At 46.9% G+C, this 21,405-nt stretch overlaps 1 protein-coding gene across 1 annotated transcript in view; it reads right to left on the bottom strand.

Annotated features, from left to right (window-relative positions):
* Positions 1 to 1,289: 1,289 nt before the first annotated feature.
* Positions 1,290 to 21,405, bottom strand: part of SRRM4 (serine/arginine repetitive matrix 4) — a 175,386-nt gene continuing 155,270 nt past the window's right edge. The window contains exons 9-13 of the mRNA XM_509416.8: positions 12,705 to 13,009; positions 7,127 to 7,330; positions 4,698 to 4,808; positions 3,964 to 4,104; positions 1,290 to 1,845 (exon numbers count right to left, since the gene is read on the bottom strand). Coding sequence (XP_509416.3) covers positions 1,542 to 1,845; positions 3,964 to 4,104; positions 4,698 to 4,808; positions 7,127 to 7,330; positions 12,705 to 13,009 — 1,065 coding nt within the window. The 3' untranslated portion in view covers positions 1,290 to 1,541. The remainder of the gene's footprint in view (positions 1,846 to 3,963; positions 4,105 to 4,697; positions 4,809 to 7,126; positions 7,331 to 12,704; positions 13,010 to 21,405) is intronic.

Genomic DNA, 21,405 nt, shown 5'->3' with positions numbered 1-21,405 from the left:
TTGGCCCCTGCTTCCCCATAACCCAAAATATCCAAAAGCTGGGACCAGTCCTCTCTCCCTCGCTCCCTCCGTGCCCTGTCCTGCTGCTGTTGCCACCACAAACTTGAAACTCACCCACAAGCCTCCGGAAAGCCAGTCAGCTGGTGAGGGGGATGCCCAAGAGTTTATTTTAAGGATCTTATTCCTCACCTCCCTGTTCTTAGCGCCTTCTGTGGATGAAGCAGCTGGTGGTATTTGTGGATCGGAGATCAGCTTACCCTCTCTGCCCAGCCCCAGCCAGGGGGGACTTGGGGTGAGGGCAAAAATAAAGGTGGGTCTTTCCCAAGCTGACAAGAAACCTCAGAAGCCAGCAGGAGCCCAAGACATGGCATATCCAAGCCCCTCTCCCCTGCACTCTGGATTCGGGTCTTTTCCCCCAAACCTGAGCCGCTGTGCCCCATCCTGGCAAAATTCCTGAGAGGCAAGGGGAGTGGCTTAAGCTGAAGGGTGGGTGGGTAGGTGCCAGGCTGCACGGGGTGGCATCCAGGGCGTGGCAGCCTGGGCAGAGGGGAGGGGGCTGGCAGGCGCCAACCGGAGGGTAAGGCCAGACTGGCTGGCGCTGGGGCCTGGCAACTGGCCATGGCACTGGGGAATGTTCAGCAGATGGTCCCGTGGAATTAAGTTGGTGCCAGCTAGTGGGGCTGAGGCATATTTGGGAAATGGGGCTGGAGACCAACCTGTCCTGACTCTTCCACTATCTCCTTTCTCGTGAGGTTGCAGGGCCCCTGTGAATGGCCAAGAGGTGTTTTGTGTCAGCCATGCAGTGGCCTCTCCACAGCTGGGATCTGCTGGGCTCTGTCCCCTTACCATGCTGAGATATTGGGAGCAGCAGCTGAACCCTTCCTTTTTTCTATCTGTCATCTTAACCAACTCCTATCTCCTGACACCTCCCACCAAGTCAAATGTCCACATCTGGTATTCAAGGATATCCCTTCTTCTAGGACCAAGTGTCTTCCAGCCTTTGCTTGGGCCTGTTTGAGGAAGTTAAAGGCCTGACCCCATTATCTTGAACCTGAACTGCCATTGGTCTCCTCTTTCACCTCTCTCAGACATGGGGGTCCATCCACGTGCAGCCATGAAGTTGGACTAGGGGAGCATCCGGGGAGGTGCGGAGAATTACCACGGGCCTCCTGTGAGCAGTGGAGGAGAAGAACTGTCTCCACATTTTCCTGGCCAGGGCTCAATTTTTGAGTCACAGACCCATTGCTTCTCACAAAACCTTGAGGTTTTCTTTTCTTTCTTCTTTTTTTGTGCCACAAGATGATGGTTCTTTCCATATGCCCAGGCCTGAGCTGGGCCCCAGGATGATGCTGGTAGAGGCTCCTAGCAGGCTGATCTAGAGAGTGAAGCCCCCTTACCCTCTTCTCCTCTTCCCCTAGGCAAGCAGGAAGGACAAGGTACAGGAGCCCTCACTATCTGTCACCAAGAAGGCGGGGAGGGCAGGTGGTTGGGGGAGGCTGGCAGCGCGAAGGGGCCCCCACGGGCAGCTGGCTCAGGGGCACTTAGCGCCTCGTGCTGGAGTAGCTGTCTGCTGAGCTGTAGCTCCGGCTCTGGCTCCTGCTCCGGCTCCGGCTCCGGCTCCTGCTCCGGCTCCGGCTGCGGGAGCCCGGGCTAGGGCTGCGGGAGCTAGAGCTGCTGCTCGTGCGGGTCCGGCTCCGTCTCCGGCTCCGGCTCCGACTCCGGCTCCGGGAGTAGCTGCGGCTGACCGAGCGGCTACTGCTGCTGCTGTACCAGGAGGAGGTGCTGCTGAGGCTGCCGGATGAAGAGGGGCTGGGCCGATAGTAGGGGATGGGGCGTTTCCGGGCACTGCAGAGACCAGAGAGAGGAGGGATGAGGGCCGGTCCCTCCGTGCCTCCCCGCAGCGAGCCCCAGTCTTGTCCCAAGGGAAACCAATATCCTCCCTTTTCCCAGTCCCTTAGGAAAAAATACTCCCTTTCCACTTCTCTTGCAGCGCTGAGAACACATCAAAGTAAAAGTCTCAGCTTAGTGCTAATATGTCTTGAAAAATGATTATCTCACTTTTTTCTTCCCCCCATGAAGCAAGCCTGGAGCTCAGAGCCTTCAGCTTGCAACAGAATCTACATCTAAACTTTAATCATAGTTTTGTTTTTCTATTTTTACTTTTACTAGAACCATCTATTTATGGCAAAAGAGGCTAATTTTCCATTTACTGTACTGTATCAAGTTTCCTTTAGAAATAAATGTATGAACCTTTGAAAAGAGTCATATCTATTTAAAGAAAATTAAGAATAGTACAGTTGATAAACAGACAAGGCATATGTGGTCAAGATACTGGTGAATGACTAAAGATTGGGAAACACTGAATGGGTTAATCAAGATGAATTATTTGAGATTGACTAAAGAAACTAGATAGCCATTTGGAAATGCCACTCTCTATCTTAGCTTTCCTCTAGGTTGACCCCAAAGATAATAATAATACCAACAACTTCTATTTTGTGCTTATTATCCTGGCCACTTAATAGCTGTGTGACGTTGGATCAAGGGAGTGGGTTTAGAAATTATGCTAGGAATTATATTGTATTATATTATATTATATTAATTACATTTTTTCAGACAGGGTCTCGCTGTGTCACCTAGGTTGGAATGCAGTGGTGCGATCTCAGCTCACTGCAACCTCCACCCCACTCCGGGCTCAAATGATCCTCCCACCTCAGCCTCCCAAGTAGATGGGACCACAGGTGCACAACACCATGCCTGGCTAGTGTTTTGTATTTTTGGTAGAGACAGGGTCTTGTCATATTGCCTAGGCAGGTCTCAAACTCCTGAGATCCAGCAATCCGCCCGCCTTGGCCTCCCAAGGGTTTAGGAATTCTTTACAAGCTGAGGCAGGGTGCCCTGTGGGATATTTGAGGAGGGGACCCATCACCCCAGTCTTGCTATCTGGGACACACATTCTTTTTCCTCCTCCAGGTCATCTCCAGGGAGAATCCCTGATTCCTCAGTCCAGTGTCTGGACTGAGTGGCAGATGCCTGGAAGGCCAGCAGGAAGAGCCCAACCCAATCTTAGGGCAACATTCAATCACTCTCCCAGCTTTCAAGGCCTGAGAAATTTGCTTGCACTCAGACTTCTCTGCTAGAGCTTTTCTCTTCTGAGGCCTTACCTGTTCCAGGAACGGTATCCACCTATTCTGACCATTCAATCAACAATGGCACATTGTGTGCTCTGCATTCAAGTTTACAAAGCACGTTCACATCTTTTTGCCCCTTTTCATTTCATCCTCATGCTTCTGGGAGTTATTTCTTCCAATATCTCATGGGTGAGAAAACTGAGGCTCAGGAAGGTAAGAGCCTTTCCTAGGTCACCTGCAAAGTGGTACATTCAGGATTCCAATCCACATCCAGTGCTCTCCGGCTTATCCACCGTGGCTCCCTCTAGGTCCCTTTGGGAACTAAGCAATCCTGTTTGTCCTTTCCACACTTGGCTCAAGGTATAATTACATATAGGTTTATTTAAGCCTGCCAGCTGAGTGTACAGGTCTGAGGGTAGAGGTCTGTCTCCGCTGCTTGGGATCCACCACCAGGCCAAGGTCCTGCCCCATTGCTTTGGCCTCCATTCCCTGGCCTGACGCCACTCTCTCCCCCAGCTCCGCCTCCCCGGCCCCAGCTCCACCTCCCCGGCCCCAGCTCCACCCTCAGGCTTTGGCCACTCCCCCAGGCCACACCCGATTCTTCAGGCTGGCCCCGCCCCCTTCTTGCAGGCCCTGCTGGTTGAGCTGGGAGACTCAGTCCCAAGGCTTTGAACAGACACGTAATTTCAATGATGTTGGGGTTGGGGGGACCATAAGCTCGCACAATCCTAAATCCCAGCCCCAAGGAGGCCTAGGGAGAGCCTGAGGCTCGAATGAGTAAGAATGGGAGTGGGAACGAGGGTGAAGGTGGGTCCCCCTTGCCCCCTGGCCTCACCTGGTTATCCTCCGGGCCTCCAGGTGGCTCGGGGAGTCTCTCCGGCGCTTTCTCATAGGCGAGTAGGACCGACGTCTCCGACGCGCTCGCTCGCGCTCCCGCTGCTGCGAGTCCTTCTCACTGTATTTGGGATCCCGCTCCCTGAAGGGGCGCGGGGGATTACTGGGGAGCTGGGGCTGGGCTGGATTTTCTGCGTGAGCGCGTGGGAGAGGGACACTCCCTTTCTTTCCCACCCCACTGGGTCACGGGATGGGGTCTGCACGTTGCCGCAAGGGAGACCGGAGGGAGGATGACGGGGCTGCGGGAAGAGTCTGCGAGGGTTGTTAGTACCGTAGGGGTGGGGGCTGGGCTTGTGCAGGGGTGTCAGCATTTGCAGGTGGGCATCATAGCAGGGCAGGTGCTGCAGGGGTGAGGACGTGAATGTTACGCAGGCCCTGGTGCGTGGGTAAGAACTGGGGGCTCTGAATATGGGGATGGTCTGTAGAGGCCGAGGGCTGGGGATGTGAATTCTGGGGTATGTCTGTGGGACTGTTTGGGCTGGAGACATTAGGAAACAAGGGTATTTGATGCTTCGCTGCCACTCCTGATTGGACAAAGGGAACTGTAAGAATGCTGAGTCAGGGTCAGACCTAAGAGGAAGAAGGCCCGAGAACGGGGAGGCGGGGCCAGAGAGGAGGATCAGAGCAAAGGGGTGGGGCCTAGGACGGGCCTAGTTTGAGGGGCGGGGCCGGTACCTGCTGGGGCTGTAGCGGGAGTAGCTAGGGCTGCGGCGGGACCGAGAGCTTCTGCTGGGCGGGCTCCTCTTGCCAGACTTGGAGGAATAGCTGGGAGAGCGGGAGTAGGACCTGGGGGAGAGGTAACAGCCTCTGAGGAGCCTGCTGAGTGTCCGCCTGGGTTATCCAAGACGGCTTGCGCTTTATTCAGCGGGTCCCTGGGCAGTGACCTTTTTCTTTCTGGAAGCCAGGCGGAGGAACTGGGCCCCGATCAAAGAATGAAAGCCCCTCCCCACCGGGTGGTTAATAATAATACCAACAACTTCTATTTTGTGCCTACTATCCTGGCCACTTACTAGCTGTGTGACCTTGGCAGATGAGTTCGTTTCCCTGGGCCGTTTTCTTGTCTATAAAATGCAGGTAATAATAGTCCTTACCCTAGACAATTGTAAATTGAATGAGTGAATTCGGGTAAATCACATAGCATATTGGCACCTATGCTAAGTATCAATTAGACAGAACATAGGAAATGTTAGCTATGACTATGACATATTTTATTATGTGCCAGACGTTGAACCAGTGCTTTGTGTGTATTATTTAATCCTCAACACATCTTAGGGTTAGGTACTATTATCAATTTCATTTTATAGATGGGGAAACAGAGGCACAGAGAGATGATGCACTTCGCTAAACCCGGCTGGTAAGAGATGTGAACCCAGGCCTGTTTGCCTCTAAGCCAAATTTAATTCACGTCTGTTTGGTTTCAAAGTGCTCTTGATTTTTGTAGACTATATTGTTGTGCATCTACATGACTTATCCTTATGCTCCTCCCAGTCTTCTTTGCTTTCTGTTAATGCCTCCCACTTTTAGAGAACAGGGGCAGGAATAGCTCTTCCATTCTCAGTGCCCTCAGCAGTGTCCAGCTATGGTCACTGGAAAAATGTGCTTTTGCCAACTGATGCTTTGGCTATGCATTGAGAGATATAAGAAAGAGTCAAGATGAAACCTGTTTTTGGATACTTTGAAAGGATATTATCAGAATTTCCATTCACTGCACCATATAGAGTCCCTTTTCTGTGGAGCCATCTGAGTCATTTTTCATAGAATTAAAAACCTGAAATAGCTGCTCTTCTGAGCAACTGGTTCAATTCTTATCTTTTTTTGTTAATAATGTAGTAAATGATGGAGTAATTTTCCTCTTTGCTTTGTCTGTCAGGGAGCTCAGACGTCATATTTGCAGCTTACCTCCATAGCAACTTTACAGAATGGTAGGACGTGCTTTTGGGACTGTCTCCTGACTTAATTTTATATTTCTTTCCTTAATTTTTCTTTTAGCCTGATTTGCTCTTCTATTTATGTCACTCTATCATGTTGAATATTTTCATCAGTTCCCTTGTCTCATTTTTTGGAATGGACCAGTCTTGAGATGACCAGCTAAATAAGCAACTGTTTTTTGATTGTATAGTTGCAAAAGAGGAACAGTCAGGCTCCCATTGGGAATTTCTTTTTGCAGAGGAAAGCTGGACTCCCTGAATTTATGGGTTGATTCGTTTGGATAGAATCTTCCGATTTCTGAGATTTCATGTCTCATTCTGCTACATTATTAGTCTACATGAGGCAATCAAGCAATTACCAATAGCTATTGAAACTGGGTAGCAGAATGCAAAAATGGCCATAATTTTTCTTCTCCCAGTGTCCACATCCCCTGCAATGTGACTTTGCAGCTCCTTTCACTGAGAGGAATACCCTTGAATCTGTACTGGTCTTGTGACTTGCTATGGCTAATAGAATAGCAGAAGGGATGCTAATTACTTCCAAGCCTAGAAGCCTTGCACAATACTGTGCTCTCTCTTGGAATTCTGCCATCACCATGTGAACAAACCAAGACAGGCCTGCTGGAGGAGGAGAGACCTCATGGAGTAGAGAGATGAGTCAGCTGGGGTCTTTCAAACTCTCCAGCCCCCAGCCAACCCACCAGTCAATCAAAGGCATATGAGTGAGCCCAGTGAGATCAGAAGAACCACCCAGCTGAGCCCAGCCCAATTGCTGATCCACAGGATCAGGAACTAAGTAGCACTTGTTTTAAAGATGCTAAGTTTGGGGATAATTTTCTATGCAGAAGTAAATTGATACACATTAGCTCATTCTCATGCCAATAGCAGCAATAATAACTGATATTCATTATGTTCTGTGTAGTGTTCTAAGTGCCTTATAGCCCTCAGAACAATCCTTTCTGGTAAGAATTGCTATTTTTTCATATTGCAGATGGGAAAACTCAGGTTCAGAGAAATTAACTGACTTTCCCAAGGCCACCAGCTTGAAATGGGCAAAACGAGTATTCAAACCTAAGTCCGTCTGACTTCTCTCCCCCATGGGTCAAAGGACATCTGCAATTAACTAATTTCCTAAGGAGAAAGGTGCTGCAGAGCAAAGGTCAAAACCACACTCACCTTTTTTCAGAAGAGGTGGATCGGCTTTGGGTGTACCTGGGGGAAGCCCTGGGATTTGGGGATCGGGACGAGTGACTGGAGGATCGGGTGCTGGCATAGGAGGAGCTGCGGGAGCACCCTTTCATGGGTGAGCTCCGGGCTGTGGATGGGACCAAACTGGACTTCTTCACTTCGGCACATTCCAGACACGGTGACTGAAATCCCCTGCAGGTGGGAAAATGTCCATGAGCACCGACTGCCCACTACTCTGGGAGCATCTTGTTTGAATACCTCCCTACCTTGGCCTAGGCTGCAGTGCTCTCATAGAACCCTCTTTGCCCCTTTTCCCATCCTATTCTCTCTGGAAAGACTTCCCAGGCCACATATGTTAGAGGAGTAGAGACAGAAGATACCTTAAAAGTAGACAATTCAGGTTAGCATTTCCTCAAGTGTGAAACGCATACCGCTGGGGCCACAGTGGAGTATTTTAGGATGTCATCAGGCATGGGCATGATGGTAAGTAACATCAAATTACATGGTGAGAAATTTATTCCCTGTCTAGTCTTTTTCTGTCCTTCTGATTACATTAATGAGGAAGCCCCCATTGGGTGCTAGTTGGTTTGTAACACCTCTCTAACACTTTGTAATCTCTCTAAGAGAGAGGAGCACACCTCAGACTCAGCCTTGGGTAGGCAACTGCAACGAGTAGTATTAAATCCATTGTTTTAATCATATGTGTTTTTATAGGTACCTTTTATTTAGGACATGTGATTCTTTTTTTGAGACAGAGTCTCACTCTGTTACCCAGGCTGTAGTGCAGTGGCTGGCTGCAACCTCCGCCTTCAGGGGTCAAGCAATTCTCCTGCCTCAGCCTCCCGAGTAGCTGAGATTACAGGTGCATGCCGCCATACCCAGCCAATTTTTGTATTTTTAGTAGAGATGGGGTTTCACTATGTTGGCCAGACTGGTCTCAAACTCCTGACCTCAAATGATCCACCCGCCTTGGTCTCCCAAAGTGCTGGGATTACAGATGTGAGCCCCTGTGCCCGGCCAAGGACATTTGATTCTAATTTTCTATTTCAGATAGTACTGTAATTTTCCTTTTACTTATATATTAAAAAATTGAGTTTATTAAAGTAAACAGGAATATCAGTAGTACATGGATATGGTAAAAATCAAGATGACCTGTTGTTGGTTTAGTTTTGGGAAATTTTGATGTAACCCATTTTGCAGTTGGAGGAATTGAGACCTCCCAAAAGACAGAGGCTTCAGGATTATCAGAAGGCTAGAGTGCTGTCTTCTGTACTCCCACCCTGCCTAGGGCCAGGCTGACCTCTGTTAGGTGCTTAGTGAAGGCATATTTATTTGGATTGGGCCAAGAATCAAGTTCAAATCACATTAATATGGTTTTCAAGGCTCACGATGGCCTGGCACCTGCTCACCCCTCCAATCTCAGGTCTTGACTCTTTCCTCTCCTGACTCCAGCTGTCATAGACTACTTATTCCTCCTGAAATATCCCTATTCTCTTCCTTGTCTCCAGGCCTCAGAACATTCTGGCTGTCTGCAAACCCTCTCCATTCCCTCTTCATCTGGCAACTCCTACTTATGATTCTGGCTTTAGCTTGACCTCACCCTTTCTGGAAAACCTTCCTTGACACCCCCTGTCCCCTGTCTGGATTGGGTGACCTCCAGTGTGTTACCACAGACCTTAGTTCTATGTTTCGCCTATCCCTATACGGCTTACTTAGTCTTATACTTGTAGGCTGTCTCTTCTGTCCCAGATATTGAGCTCCCTGGAGACAGCTCCCTGGGGACCTTTTCAATGTTCTGAGAATTTCACAAGCATCATTTCATTCCCAACAACCTTCTGAAGCCGACATCATTATTTATTTATTTTTTGAGACAGTCTTGCTCTGTCACCAGGCTGGAGTGCAGTGATGTGATCTTGGCTGACTGCAACCTCCGCCTCCCAGGTTCAAGCGATTCTCCTGCCTCAGCCTCCCGAGTGGCTGGGACTGCAGGTGCGCACCACCACACTCAGCTAGTTTTTGCATTTTTAGTAGAAATGGGGTTTCACCATGTTGGCCAGGATGGCTTTGATCTCTTGACCTCGTGATCCACCTGCCTTGGCCTCCCAAAGTGCTGGGATTACAGGCATGAGCCACTGCGCCCAGCTGCCAGTGCTATTATTACCCCCAGATTTACAGATATGTCTCAGAAGGGTTTGTTATTTCCTCAAAACCACCCAGAGCCCCAAACCCTGATCTGTGCAGCTCCAGAGCCCCCACCCCTCCCACCTCACCAGCTCCCTACCTTCAGTGTCTATGGTTCCTTTGATTTAGAGCTGATGTCTCTTCCACTCAGCCCATATTTATTGAGCCCTCTCTGCTCATAAGTGGCATGACATAAACAGTCATGGACTCAACCATCATTTATATTTCAAAGTGAAAGGCTGGGTCTAAATTACTTAATTTGGCTGTCCACGGAGATCAAATTAAACAGGTAACTGCTAGATGTCTCTCAGGCTTTAGTTCCTGTTTGGGGGACATATTTGTATTTGAATTCTGGTGCTGCCACTTATTAACTGAGTTTCTCAACCACTCTGAGCCTCAGTTTCCCCATCAGGTAAAAAAGGGTTACAAATAGTACTATCCTATAAAGGTTTTGAGGAGCTCAGGAAGATTATTTCTGGAAAGCATTTGGCAGTGTACCTAGCATGTGATTTGGGCTCAACGAACATGAACTGCCGTTATTATTGTTGTTGTTATTGCTATTTCAATTTTTCCTGCATAATAGCACTGCTGTATATCAGTAAACATGTGTCCTCCTCCTCCCTTCTGGGAACTTCACTGCCTGTTCTTGGAGACACTGACATTGGCTCTGGCCCAGCTCAGGTTCTCAGCCAAGCTTGGGTGTGAGCTGAGGCCAGGGATGACCTGGGGCAGGCAAATGGGAAGGCAGTTCTGCATGTGGATGTCAAGCTGTTTGTCCAGGACTGAAATGGGGTATGTGTTAGGGACAAAGAGTGCTCTGTCTTTGAAGAAGCTGTTAGCTGCTTCAGTGCTAAGGCGTTAGTCATCTTTTGAAAATTTTGGCTACATGGAACAAAGGCAAACTCCCACCCTCAGAAGTAGAAAAACCTCACTGTTAGCATGACAGAGGGCACCAGCAAAGCTTTTCCACCCATCCTGCAACTGTGCATCTGCCTCATTAATTATAAGCTCCTGAGAAAAAGCGCTGTTCCATTTTTAAATCCCCAGCACCAGGCTGAGTGTCTGGCAGAGAGGACTTGCCTGATAAACAAGTCGAGGAATAAACAACAGAATGAATGGTACAGACTAAGTGATCAGTAAATTTTAGTAGCTGTTATGATGACAGTACCCTCAGTGATTAGCATTTTGTTGTGATTTCTTGAGTGAGAGAGTTAAGCGGATGACGAAGTAGAATTACAACTGGCTCATATGCATCTGTGTGGAAGAGTTTTCTGCAGGAAAACTGCATCTAGTGAGTGTGTTAAGATGGGTAAAAAAAATGGAGAAGTCTCAATGTTCTCTGATATGTTGATAAATTATACTATGGTATATCTGTATCTATAATTAATAAACTTTATTTTTTAGAGCAGTTTTAGTTTCATAGCACGATTGAATGGAAAGCACAGGGAGCTCCCATATACTTCTTGCTGCTACACACGCACAGCCTTATTCCCCACTATCGGCATCCTCCACCAACGTGGTCCATTTGCTACAATCGATGAACCTCCATTGACACATCATTATCACCCAGAGTCTATAGTTTACATCAGAGTACCCTCTTGGTGTTATACATTCTATGGATTTGGACAAATGTATAATGACAGTTATCCACCATTGTAGTGTCACACAGAGTAGTTCCATTGCCCTAAAAATCCTCTGTGCTCTGCCTATTCATCCCTCTGTCCCCTCACCCTCTGGCAACCACTTATCTTTGTACTTTCTCCATAGTTTTGCCTTTTCCAGAATGTCATACAGTTGGAGCCATGCAGTGTGTGACCTTTTCACATTGGCTTCTTTCACTTAGTAATATGCATTTACGTTTCCTCCATGTCTTTTCATAGCGTGGTACCTCATACCTTCCGAGCACTGAATAGCATTCCATTGTCTGGACGTATCACAATTTATGTATTCATTCACATACTGAAGGATATTCTGGTTGCTTCCAAGTTTTAGCAATTACGAATAAAGCTGTTGTAACATCCAAGTGCAGGTTTTTATGTAGAGATAAGTTTTCAATTCATTTGGGTAAATACTGTGATATGTTCTTTTTTTTTTTTTTTTTTTTTTTTGAGATGGAGTCTGTTTGAGATGGAGTCTGGCTCTGTCACCCAGGCTGGAGTGCACTGGCGCAATCTTGGCTCACTGCAAGCTCCACCTCCTAGGTTTATGCCATTCTCCTGCCTCAGCCTCCCAAGTAGCTGGGACTACAGTCGCCCGCCACTATGCCTGGCTAAATTTTTGTATTTTTAGTGGAGATGGGGTTTCACTGTGCTAGCCAGGATGGTCTCAATCTCCTGACCTCGTGATCCACCCGCCTCGGCCTCCCAAAGTGCTGGGATTACAGGCTTGAGCCACCGCGCCCGGCCTGTGCTATGTTCTTAAATGACAGTGACTTACAATTAATTTAATGTTAGACTTTCTTTCATTTTTTTTTTTCTTTTGAGATGGAGTTTCACTCTTGCTGCCCAGGCTGGAGTGCAATGGTACAATCTCGGCTCACTGCCACCTCCGCCTCCAGGGTTCAAGCAACTTTCCTGCCTCAGCCTCCCGAGTAGCTGGGATTACAGGCATGAACCACCACACCTGGCTAATTTTGTATTTTTAGTAGAGACAGGGTTTCTCCATGTTGGTCACGCCGGTCTCGAACTCCTGACCTCAGGTGATCCACCCGCCTCGGCCTCCCAAAGTGCTGGGATTACAGGTGTGAGCCACCACGCCCGGTCAATGTTAGACTTCCTTCTAAGATTATTGGTAAAATTGTCATCTGTTTTTTTGCCTGCCTAGCCTCCATCTCTCCTGATACCAATAACCTGGCTTTTCCTGTAGAGGAGTGTGGGAAGGTTCGACTCATTAACCCTAGTGATGGCATCTGACACATTCTGGCCAACAGCATAGCATCCCCTGGGACAGTGATGGGCAGATGACCTAAGCTGGGCCAAACAGAACCAATAAGCACCTGCCTTGGTGTTTGGCTGAAATCTTTGAGAAAGAAGCATTGTTTTCCTGTTGGCTGGCTAAACCAATAGAATGTTAGCTGCTTGGCATATTTGGCAATGCTTTGGGAGGATCTGCTTGAGAATAATGCCAATAGAATGAGGAAGCAGAATAAGAGACGTAATGAGAAAGACGGATTTCCAGCAACATATTTTTGAACCCCTGAATCCAGCTGTACCTGAAGCTAGTGCCACTAGCGTTTTAAAACAATTAAGCCAGTCTGAGTTGAGTTTCATCTCTCTTACAAATAAAATAATCTTGGGGGTGGAGTGGGGGAGGCTGGGATGAGAGCATGAGAAGGTGGAGCTAAGGTGGGAGACCCTCTACCCCCAACCCTGTGTGGTGCACTGACCTTGACTCTCTGCCCCTGCTGGTGGGGGAGAGATTCTCCAACATGGCCCCCTTGTTCTGGGGTGAGGAGGTGGTGAAGGAGTTCCCTGAATCAGAGGTGTTGCCACTGTTGAGCTCCCGGCTCTTGCTCAAGCCCCCACTGGGGCTCCCCTTCTCCTGGCCCCGAGACCTGGCTGAGCTGGTTTGCGTGGAGGGTGGCGAGGACGTGTCATTTCCTGAGTCGTACTCCTGGGAACGTCCTCGCGAGGTGGTGAGCGGGCTGGCTGTTTTGGTAAAGAGGTCAGCAGCAGACCCCGACCCAGTGATCTGAAAGCAAAAAGACCCGTTGGACACTGCTGAGCGCTGGGCCCATGGGCTGTTTCTAAATAACCAAGAAATGTTTACCGTCATGATGCACTGTAACGAAAGGAAAGAGAGAGAGAGGAGAAGAAAGAAGAGACGCCAAAAAACAAAAGCACAAATTCCTGAAGGAATACCACAGAAAGGAGATTTTTTTTTTACCCCCTGCTAGGATAACTGGAAGATTTAGGTATCATGCAGAGAAAAAGCATGCGATTCAGATTAAACAAAAGAAAAAGGAAATTATACAAAATTTAATTTCTAATGAATTAAACAAAAGAGTCAACTCAATAGAAAGGGGGTGTAAACACCCTTAACCTAAAACAATAATAAAAAATAAAGGAAGGGAAAGGGGAAAAAGAAATGGAACTATGGGCCTGAAAAAATATATCTTGGAAATTAAAAATAAAAGCAGATAAAGCCAAAATTTTAAACTTCAACCAAATCCTCAATTAATTTAACAATTTTTTTTGAAAAGAAAAAGTTGCCTGAATAGAAACCTAAACAAATATCACATGGGGAAAAGAAATGAAATAAAGATGAGAGTTTGTTTTTGTTTTTTTAAATATAAAGTCAAGGTCGCAAACTGACATTTTAGCAGTTTTCAACTAAAGGGGAAAAGAAAGGAGGGGACAAAAAAAATGGAAGTTAAATAGTCTGACCAAAAATAAACGAAAAAAAGGGTCGCTATAGATATTTGTGTGTGTCCTTTTCCCCTTGTAGAAGGTAGCTAAGGCTCTTGAGTGGCTTCTAATAAATTCTCTCATGTCTTTGCGGATTATATCCACTTACCAAGCAAGAACTCCTCCTTTAGTAGGTAGGTAAGGTGTAAGAGAAAGGGAAGAGCGGGCAACGTGAGTCCATCATTAGAGTCGCAATTGACAAGAAAAAACACACACCTTTCTGCACATCCTCAAACTTGGCCCTGAACTTTGAGTTTTGGTTTTTTAAGTGCCCTTGACAGGTGGGGGCATCAATTCTGTTTTGGTTTTGTCATAAAGGGGACCTAACCTAGCCAACCTAATCAATCCCTTAGGGCCCAAGTTGGAGCAGGAAACCCTTGTGGAACATGCCAGTGGCAGCTAGAGTATTGCATCTACTACCTAGGTGTGAATATTGAGGGGGCACGAGGGAGGGAGGATGCGCTTGCAACAGAGGGCTTTGGAAGGGGCTTGGAAATTGGGCTTTGGGGTGACTGGGAATAAAGAGGGGCCCCGAGAACCCTGTCTAGGGCTGATCTAGGACCAATGAAGGAGTAAAGGAGGCGATGGAATGCCAGCACTTGGGAAGGCGGGCACGCGTTTAGAAGCAGGATGGCGGGGGGTTTCTTTAAATATTCAGACCTGTTGTGGCTGGGATGACACAGTAAGTTTGATGCTGGCCTCTGCCAGCAGTACCATGCTTAGCTGCGGATGGAAGGGACCCCTGCCCTGGGCCTTCTCCAGAGATAACCATCCCTATGGGATGAGAAATCTGGGGGACCAAGAAGGCACCCCCTTAAGACTGCTGCCTGCCTTAACCACTCTCTGGGTACCTGAGATCCCAAAATTCTCTGTTTAAATGACTCCTATGCCACTTTCCAGGTCTCTGTAGACCTCATCCATGGACCCATTCTCCTGCAGGTAGACCATGCTTCAAGTGTCCACACTTCTAGGTCCAAGGGTAGCTATTTGGACAGAACTTGGATGTTCAGGCTGAGGAGTCTATATGCATGTGTGTAAGCCCCATCATGGTGTTGGATGTGCCAGATGCAGGGAGAGAAAGGGATGGTTCCAGGGCCAGATTCTCCCGCCACTGCCATGTCATATCCTGGCACTCTGAAATGGTCCAAGAGTCTAAATTCATAACTAACTTTCAGATCATTTTGAAGGTATGTTGACCAAGATAAGAGAATATATTAAGTTTGCTGACTTATTTATAAACATTTAGACATCTAATTTGTGGGTCTTCTTCTATACCTTTGCTCTGACCCCACAAATGTTAGGGCAGCTTTCACCATAAAAAGCCTACTCTTTCCCCCAACTTTATCTTGTGCATCTTGGCCCTAAAGGAGGGGGAACTTCTACTTCTGGAATTTCTTAAGAACCATTTCTGCCTTTTCAGCAATTGGTCATGAGGGTGAAACACAGACACATTGGAACTGTGAGAATAGCATAACTCCTGCAGTCAGGATGTCAGCTCCTGGGGCCGGGGAGGCAGGAATTCCTTTGTAGATTCTCCCAGGAGGCTTTGCATACAGGCAAGGTGATAGTCTAGCTTTAGAAAGTTCTGTCCAGCACAGCTGCCACTTTACCTGCATGGCACACTGGATAGCTTTGCTTTGGGAGAAGGGACCTCAAAATAAGGTTGCTCTGGTGGAGTTTTCTACAGTGAGACTTTTAAAACAATAATGTGAAGGCCCTGTTCCCATTCAGTCCTCCTATTTATTTGTCTTCTTGTTTTGCATTTTAGATGCCACATCTTTCTCAACTCTGGAGTTCAATGGTAACACATGTATCTCCACCACCTCTGTCAGGAATGTATCATGCCAGGCAACTAGACCCTGAGATCTGTGATCTCTGGCTTGGGCTTGGTACAAGGATGGGATCATGGAATCTTTGCCCCAGAGATGGTGAATGGTTGGTAGCCAGTGTATTACAAGTGAATCCAGCAAGCCCATCCTGGAGGGAGGTAGGCTGGAAGAACTCAAGGACAGGGGCCTGTGAGTACAATAATTTTCATTATCTTGTGGTTTGCTATCTGGAGGCTGCCAGGCCGGGCCTTTCTCTCCCAAGTACTTGTTCCTAGTCTTGACTACGAATTTCATTTTTCCTGGTGCACCATGGATCCCCGTAGGCAAGGATTTCTTGAATGTGAGGCCCCTCTGGGCTAGTGGATATAGAAGTGGATCTAGCCTTGTTCATCTTCTCAACCCAACACTCTGAGCTCACAGGGATACTTTCAGAGTACTACCACCTGGCTCTGACTTATCCACATGTAACTTGTGTGGTCAGAACTGAGAAATCTACAAGGCATTATGCTTTTCCATCATCACCAGAAAACAGGGATAAAGGCACTATTGAAATGTTCTCGTTGGGTTAAATTTGGTGCCTGAAAATACCAACCTCTCCTGCATGTTTAAAAGTCCCATTTCTTTGAATGGATCTAAACTCTTTGACATGGATGACAGTGTCTTTTACACCCCGGTCCTGCCTACTTCACAAACAGCATCTCTTCCACACCATCCCACCCTGGCCCCCACAGCCTAAGCTGACTGATTCAGATTCGAGTTTTCTTGGTTCTGCCATCCCATCTTGTTCTAACCCCAGGCCATTTGCACGTGCCATTTCCTCTGCCTAGAATACTCCTCTCTTCCCCACTTCACATGGCTAAATTTATTCATCCTCCAGGTGTCCTATCACCTCTTCTAGAAAGCCTTCTCTCATCCTCCAGACCAGGATAGCACAATACACTGTACTTCATTCATTCACTGAATCTTGAATTCACTCACTCATTCAAAAATGAGTGTCATTTGTTTGCCACAGCCCTGTTCCTCAGTAGAGTAGTTGCTTATTTTATTGGCCGTCTCTCTGACTGGGTTTGGAGCTTGCTGAGGGCAGGGCCATGACTGCTTCAATGTTGCACCCCAGCATTCACCAATGCCTGGCACAGAGTAGGCACTCAGTAAATTTTGCCTAATGAACAAGTTTGCTCTCTGGTCCCTTGGAAGGCTCTGTGGGCCTGCCTGACTTCATTTATTGTAGAGACAACTGGGTGATCAGGCCCAGGTGGGATCCAGCTGGGTGTCTGCCAGCTTTGGGAATTTGAGAAGAAACCAGCCTCCATCACACTGAGAATCGTTCTAGGAAACTTGGAGACCCCTGGCTGAAGCTTGGGGTCTCAAGACCAGCTAGGCTGGGTGTGTGAGCTCGAGAGAACCTCTAGAATCAAATATTTATTTTTATCGATATATAATAGATGTGCATATTTTTGGAATATATGTGATATTTCGATACATTCACATAATGTGTAATGATCAGATCAGGGTAATAGAGATAGATATCCATCACCTTAAACGTTTATCTTTTTTTATGCTGGGAGCATTCAAATTATTCTCTTCTAAGACCGAGCATGGTGGCTCACGCCTGTAATCCCAACACTCTGGGAGGCCGAAGTGGGTGGATTACTTGAGGTCAGGAGTTCGAGACCAGGCTGGCCAACATGGCGAAACCCTGTCTCTACCAAAAACTACAAAAATTAGCCGGGTGTGGTGGCATGTGCCTGTAGTCCTAGCTACTTGGGAGGCTGAGGTGGGAGAGTTGCTTGAACCTGGGAGGTGGAGGCTACGGTGAACCAAGATCACACCACTGCACTCCAGCCTGAGCCCCCCAAAAAATTATTCTCTTCTAGTTACTTTGAAATATAAAATAGAATATTGTTTACTAGAGCCACTCTACTGTGCTATTGAACAGAAGGTCTTAGAAGAAAGTTTGAGGTCCAGACCCCTGGCAGAGAGAAAGCAAGCCCTCTGTTCTTTCTCTCATTCCCCCTGATACCCCTCAGACTGAGGACCCTGGGAGAAAGCACCCAGAGGCTCTGCACAGATTCTCAACAGCATAAGCTGCAGGCTTCAGGTGAGAAGTTTCAGACCTGCAAAACCTTTCAGATGAAACAAGCTGTGCTGGGTCTTCTTACTTCTTATTCCACTCTCTGCTACTATGGGAGCTCATATTCAAAGATGGACTGAGTTCAGTCATTTGCATGTAGCAAGGCTGCCAGCCTGCATAGTGACTTTGTTCCTATTAGGAAAAGGTACTCCTATAGAGAATGGAATGATGGTTACTAGAGACTGGGAAGGGTAGTGGGAAGTGGAGTATAAAGTAGGCATGGTTACTGGGTACAAAAATGCAATTAGAGAGAATAAATGAGATCTAGTATTTGGTAGCACATCAGGACAACTATAGTTAACAATAATTGTTTTTTTTTTTTGAGACAGAGTCTCGCTCTGTTGCCCAGGCTGGAGTGCAATGGCATGATCTTGGCTCACTGCAGCCTTCACCTCCTGGGTTCAAGCGATTCTCCTGCTTCAGCCTCCCAGGTAGCTGGGATTACGGGTGCCTGCCACCACACCCAGGTAATTTTTTTTGTATTTTTAGTAGAGACAGGGTTTTGCCATGTTGGCCAGGCTGGTCTCGAACTCCTGATCTCAGGTGATCTGTTCTGCCTCAGCCTCCCAAAGTGCTGGGATTACAGGCATGAGCCACCGCACCTGGCAGAATTAGCAATAATTTATCTTATATTTTAAAATAACAAAAAGAGTGTAATTGGAATGTTTCTAACACAAAGAAATGATACATGCTTGAGGTGATGGATGCACAATTACCCTGATTTGATCCTTACACAGTGTATGCCTGTATGGAAACATCACATATACCCTGTAAATATATACAACTATTATGTAGCCATAATAATTAAATTTTTTAAATGAAAAAAAAAAAGGTGCTCCTTATGGGTCAAGAATTAGAAAAAGGTGCCCTTTCTGGCCAGAAAGATTAGAAAAGAGATAGTACACCTTTTTCTGGGCTGAAGCAGTCCTGCATCCGTATTCAGAGCTTAGTAAATGGAGGGCAGGGGGGTTTTGATCTGCCAGTTGCTCTCCATGCTGGTCACCCTCTCAAAGGGGACAACCAGCATGACATCATGTCCCTAGCGGGTATATCTGGAGTGAGTAAATCGTCTTACTCCATCTGGCCTACTTAGAAGATTCCTCTGGCAGAGAGGAGGTGGTAACCTGAAGACATTCATTCCTGCTTCTTTTCAGCTGAACTCTACTTGGTATTGTCTTTACAAATCTTGATGTGCTCTGTTTATCCTTCCAGGTGGTAGGAGCATTTTCACAAAGTCATCATCAGAGATATTCAGATAGTTTAATGGTCTCCTAAACCCCAGACTCCACCTTCTGCAGAGCTCTCCATTCACTCCACACGAAGAGGAGGAAGGAAGACACAATTGAGGGAAGCCCAAGACAGGATGGGAGAGGTCTGACCGTGGAAGTGCAGAGGAGACATTAGAGTTGTGAGCATCTGATGGGCTGACAAAGGGGCCTCCCATGGTCTTGCCTCTGCCCTTCCATCCCTGGGTATTGCCTTCCTAGTCAGCTACTCTCTCTGGCACATAAGGTGCAAACAGTCACCCCCCTCCGACATTGATACAACAGGATGGTTCTCCTTTGCTTCTTTTTGCCTCCTTATTTATATAATAGGCCTCTCATAATTCATCTTTGAAGAGCTCCTCTTCATGCATTGGGAGTTTCTCTCTGTGCATGCAACTGCTCTTTGTCCCAAGATACTTGTTAGCAAGAGCCACTCCAGATCCTCTGTCATCTGGTAATAATGCCCTCCAGGTACCCAGGACCCCCTTTTAAGAGCTGGAACCCTCACACCAGGGTTCTCTTCCTTGGTCCAATTTTACCTCTTCTTCCATCTCAGCCCTCACCCTCCATGATGTCTACATAAAAGCCTACTTTCGGGGTATGGCATGAAAATCCAGCTTCCACAAGATCTACTTAATGGCCAAATGAAATAATGCCTGTTTAATCTGGATTCTTAGAAGTCGAGATGGAAAATGAGTGCTAATAATTTGAGAGGGCAAGGAACCTCTGTAATGGAGTGTGGAAATGATGCAGAGGAGAGAGGGAGACAATAAAAGATGCATTATCAAACCAGCTATTACAGTGGGCAGCGGATGCTTAATCTCAGTGAGGACACCCTGGGAACCAGTGTAGAACATGCACCCCAGAGTTAACCTCAACCAAGGAGTGAGGGAGCTGGGATATTTATACACCAGTTCCCCATCACTCAAGGCTGAACACTGGAGCATCAATTCTCTAGTATGTCCAGACTGCCAAACAGGCAGAGAAAATAGGTTTTGGCACCAGAGAATACTATCTGGAAGCTGGAAGTCAGCCATGCGCCCCGAAGTGCAGAGGGTGAGGATCTATATATGGACACTATCTGCTTCAGTACCCCAGGTCAACACTGGAAAACCGGTGAGCCGAGTTATGCTTTGTTTCAGGCATGCTTTCGTTAGCTCCCTTAGTATGTCAGGAAGTAAACTGGAATTAACTGCCAACGTTGGTAGAATGGGAGGTTTCACGTAACAACCCCATTTCCAGTTTCTGTTGAAAAATAAGATCTGGCAACACTGGGCCCAAATCCCTGCCTGGCAAGAATCAGCTGAGAGCAATTACAGCTGCCCCTTTTAGATGGGGCATGAGCTCTCCTGACCCCAAACCCCACGAGATCATTGTTATTCATATCTATTAGCTGGCCACCAAGACCTCTAAGTTGGAGACCCTCTGTTCTAAAAGTTTGTTGCTACTCTGATCCCTCTGTAAATAACATAAACCTGGTACATCTTGTATGTTTCATCTCTTCCTTCCAGATCTGTGAAGTGTATTGCTCCATCTCTCCCATCTCGACCTTTTTAATCCCTCTTGGACTTTTGTCAATGAAAGGAACCAGGAGACCGGATCCATTAAACCATATCCAGACATCAGAGTTATTACAAACTCTTTCTCTCTGGGTCAGGGTAGTCAATCTCAGACTTTTTAAAATTTAATTTTAAAAATTTTAAATACAAAATGTTTTTCATGAACTCAAGGCCATTGGGGGGAAGTGAACTATTTCCCTTTTTACTCCCTGAACCCCCTCCAATGTGAAGCTCCAGTATCTCCCCTGTCTCTCTCTCTCTCTCTCTCCACTCCAAACCTCGCCTCATCTCCTTGTTCCTTAATACACTCAGTGTTCACATTCAGGTTTTTCTAATAAGTAGTTAAATCCCCCCACCATGAACTCCAGCTCCCTGGCGTTTCACTGGGAGTCTCTCTCAGCCCTCCAGGGAAGCCAGCACTGTTATTTATTGTTTTTGTTTCAAATCATTATTTAATCAAGAACGGGGAAAAAAGGCAACCTCTCGCTTACACTTCAAAATTTAATTTCAGCTGAATTCTAAGATCAAGAGGCAGCACGGCCTAATAGGTTACAAAAATACAATCAAGAAGAGAATTCCAATTAAACTGAACAAGTCCATTTACTGAGCTTCAAATGGCCCCATAGAGAGAGGCGGCTATAAATTTTTTTTTTCTTCCCTGCCATATGGGGGACTGGAAATTCTCATGTGAGTGTGGAGCTGTATGGTAGAGCTTTTAGCTAGAGGGTTCTGGTTATTCCTTAAAAAAAAAAAAAGCTTTTGTTTCACAAAGACATTAAGTTTATTTTCCTTTCTGTTGTTCATCTTCCTTAGTGCACTAATTAGGAAGACAGCAAAAGAATGGATTCATTGACCTGGTGGGAGTTCATTTGGGAGGAGGAGGAGATGGAGAA

Source organism: Pan troglodytes, chromosome 10, assembly GCF_028858775.2.
Source record: "Pan troglodytes isolate AG18354 chromosome 10, NHGRI_mPanTro3-v2.0_pri, whole genome shotgun sequence".
Taxonomy (NCBI): Eukaryota; Metazoa; Chordata; class Mammalia; order Primates; family Hominidae; genus Pan; species Pan troglodytes.
The sequence above is the reverse complement of the archived record's forward strand: the minus strand, read 5'-3'. Positions and strand labels throughout refer to the sequence as shown.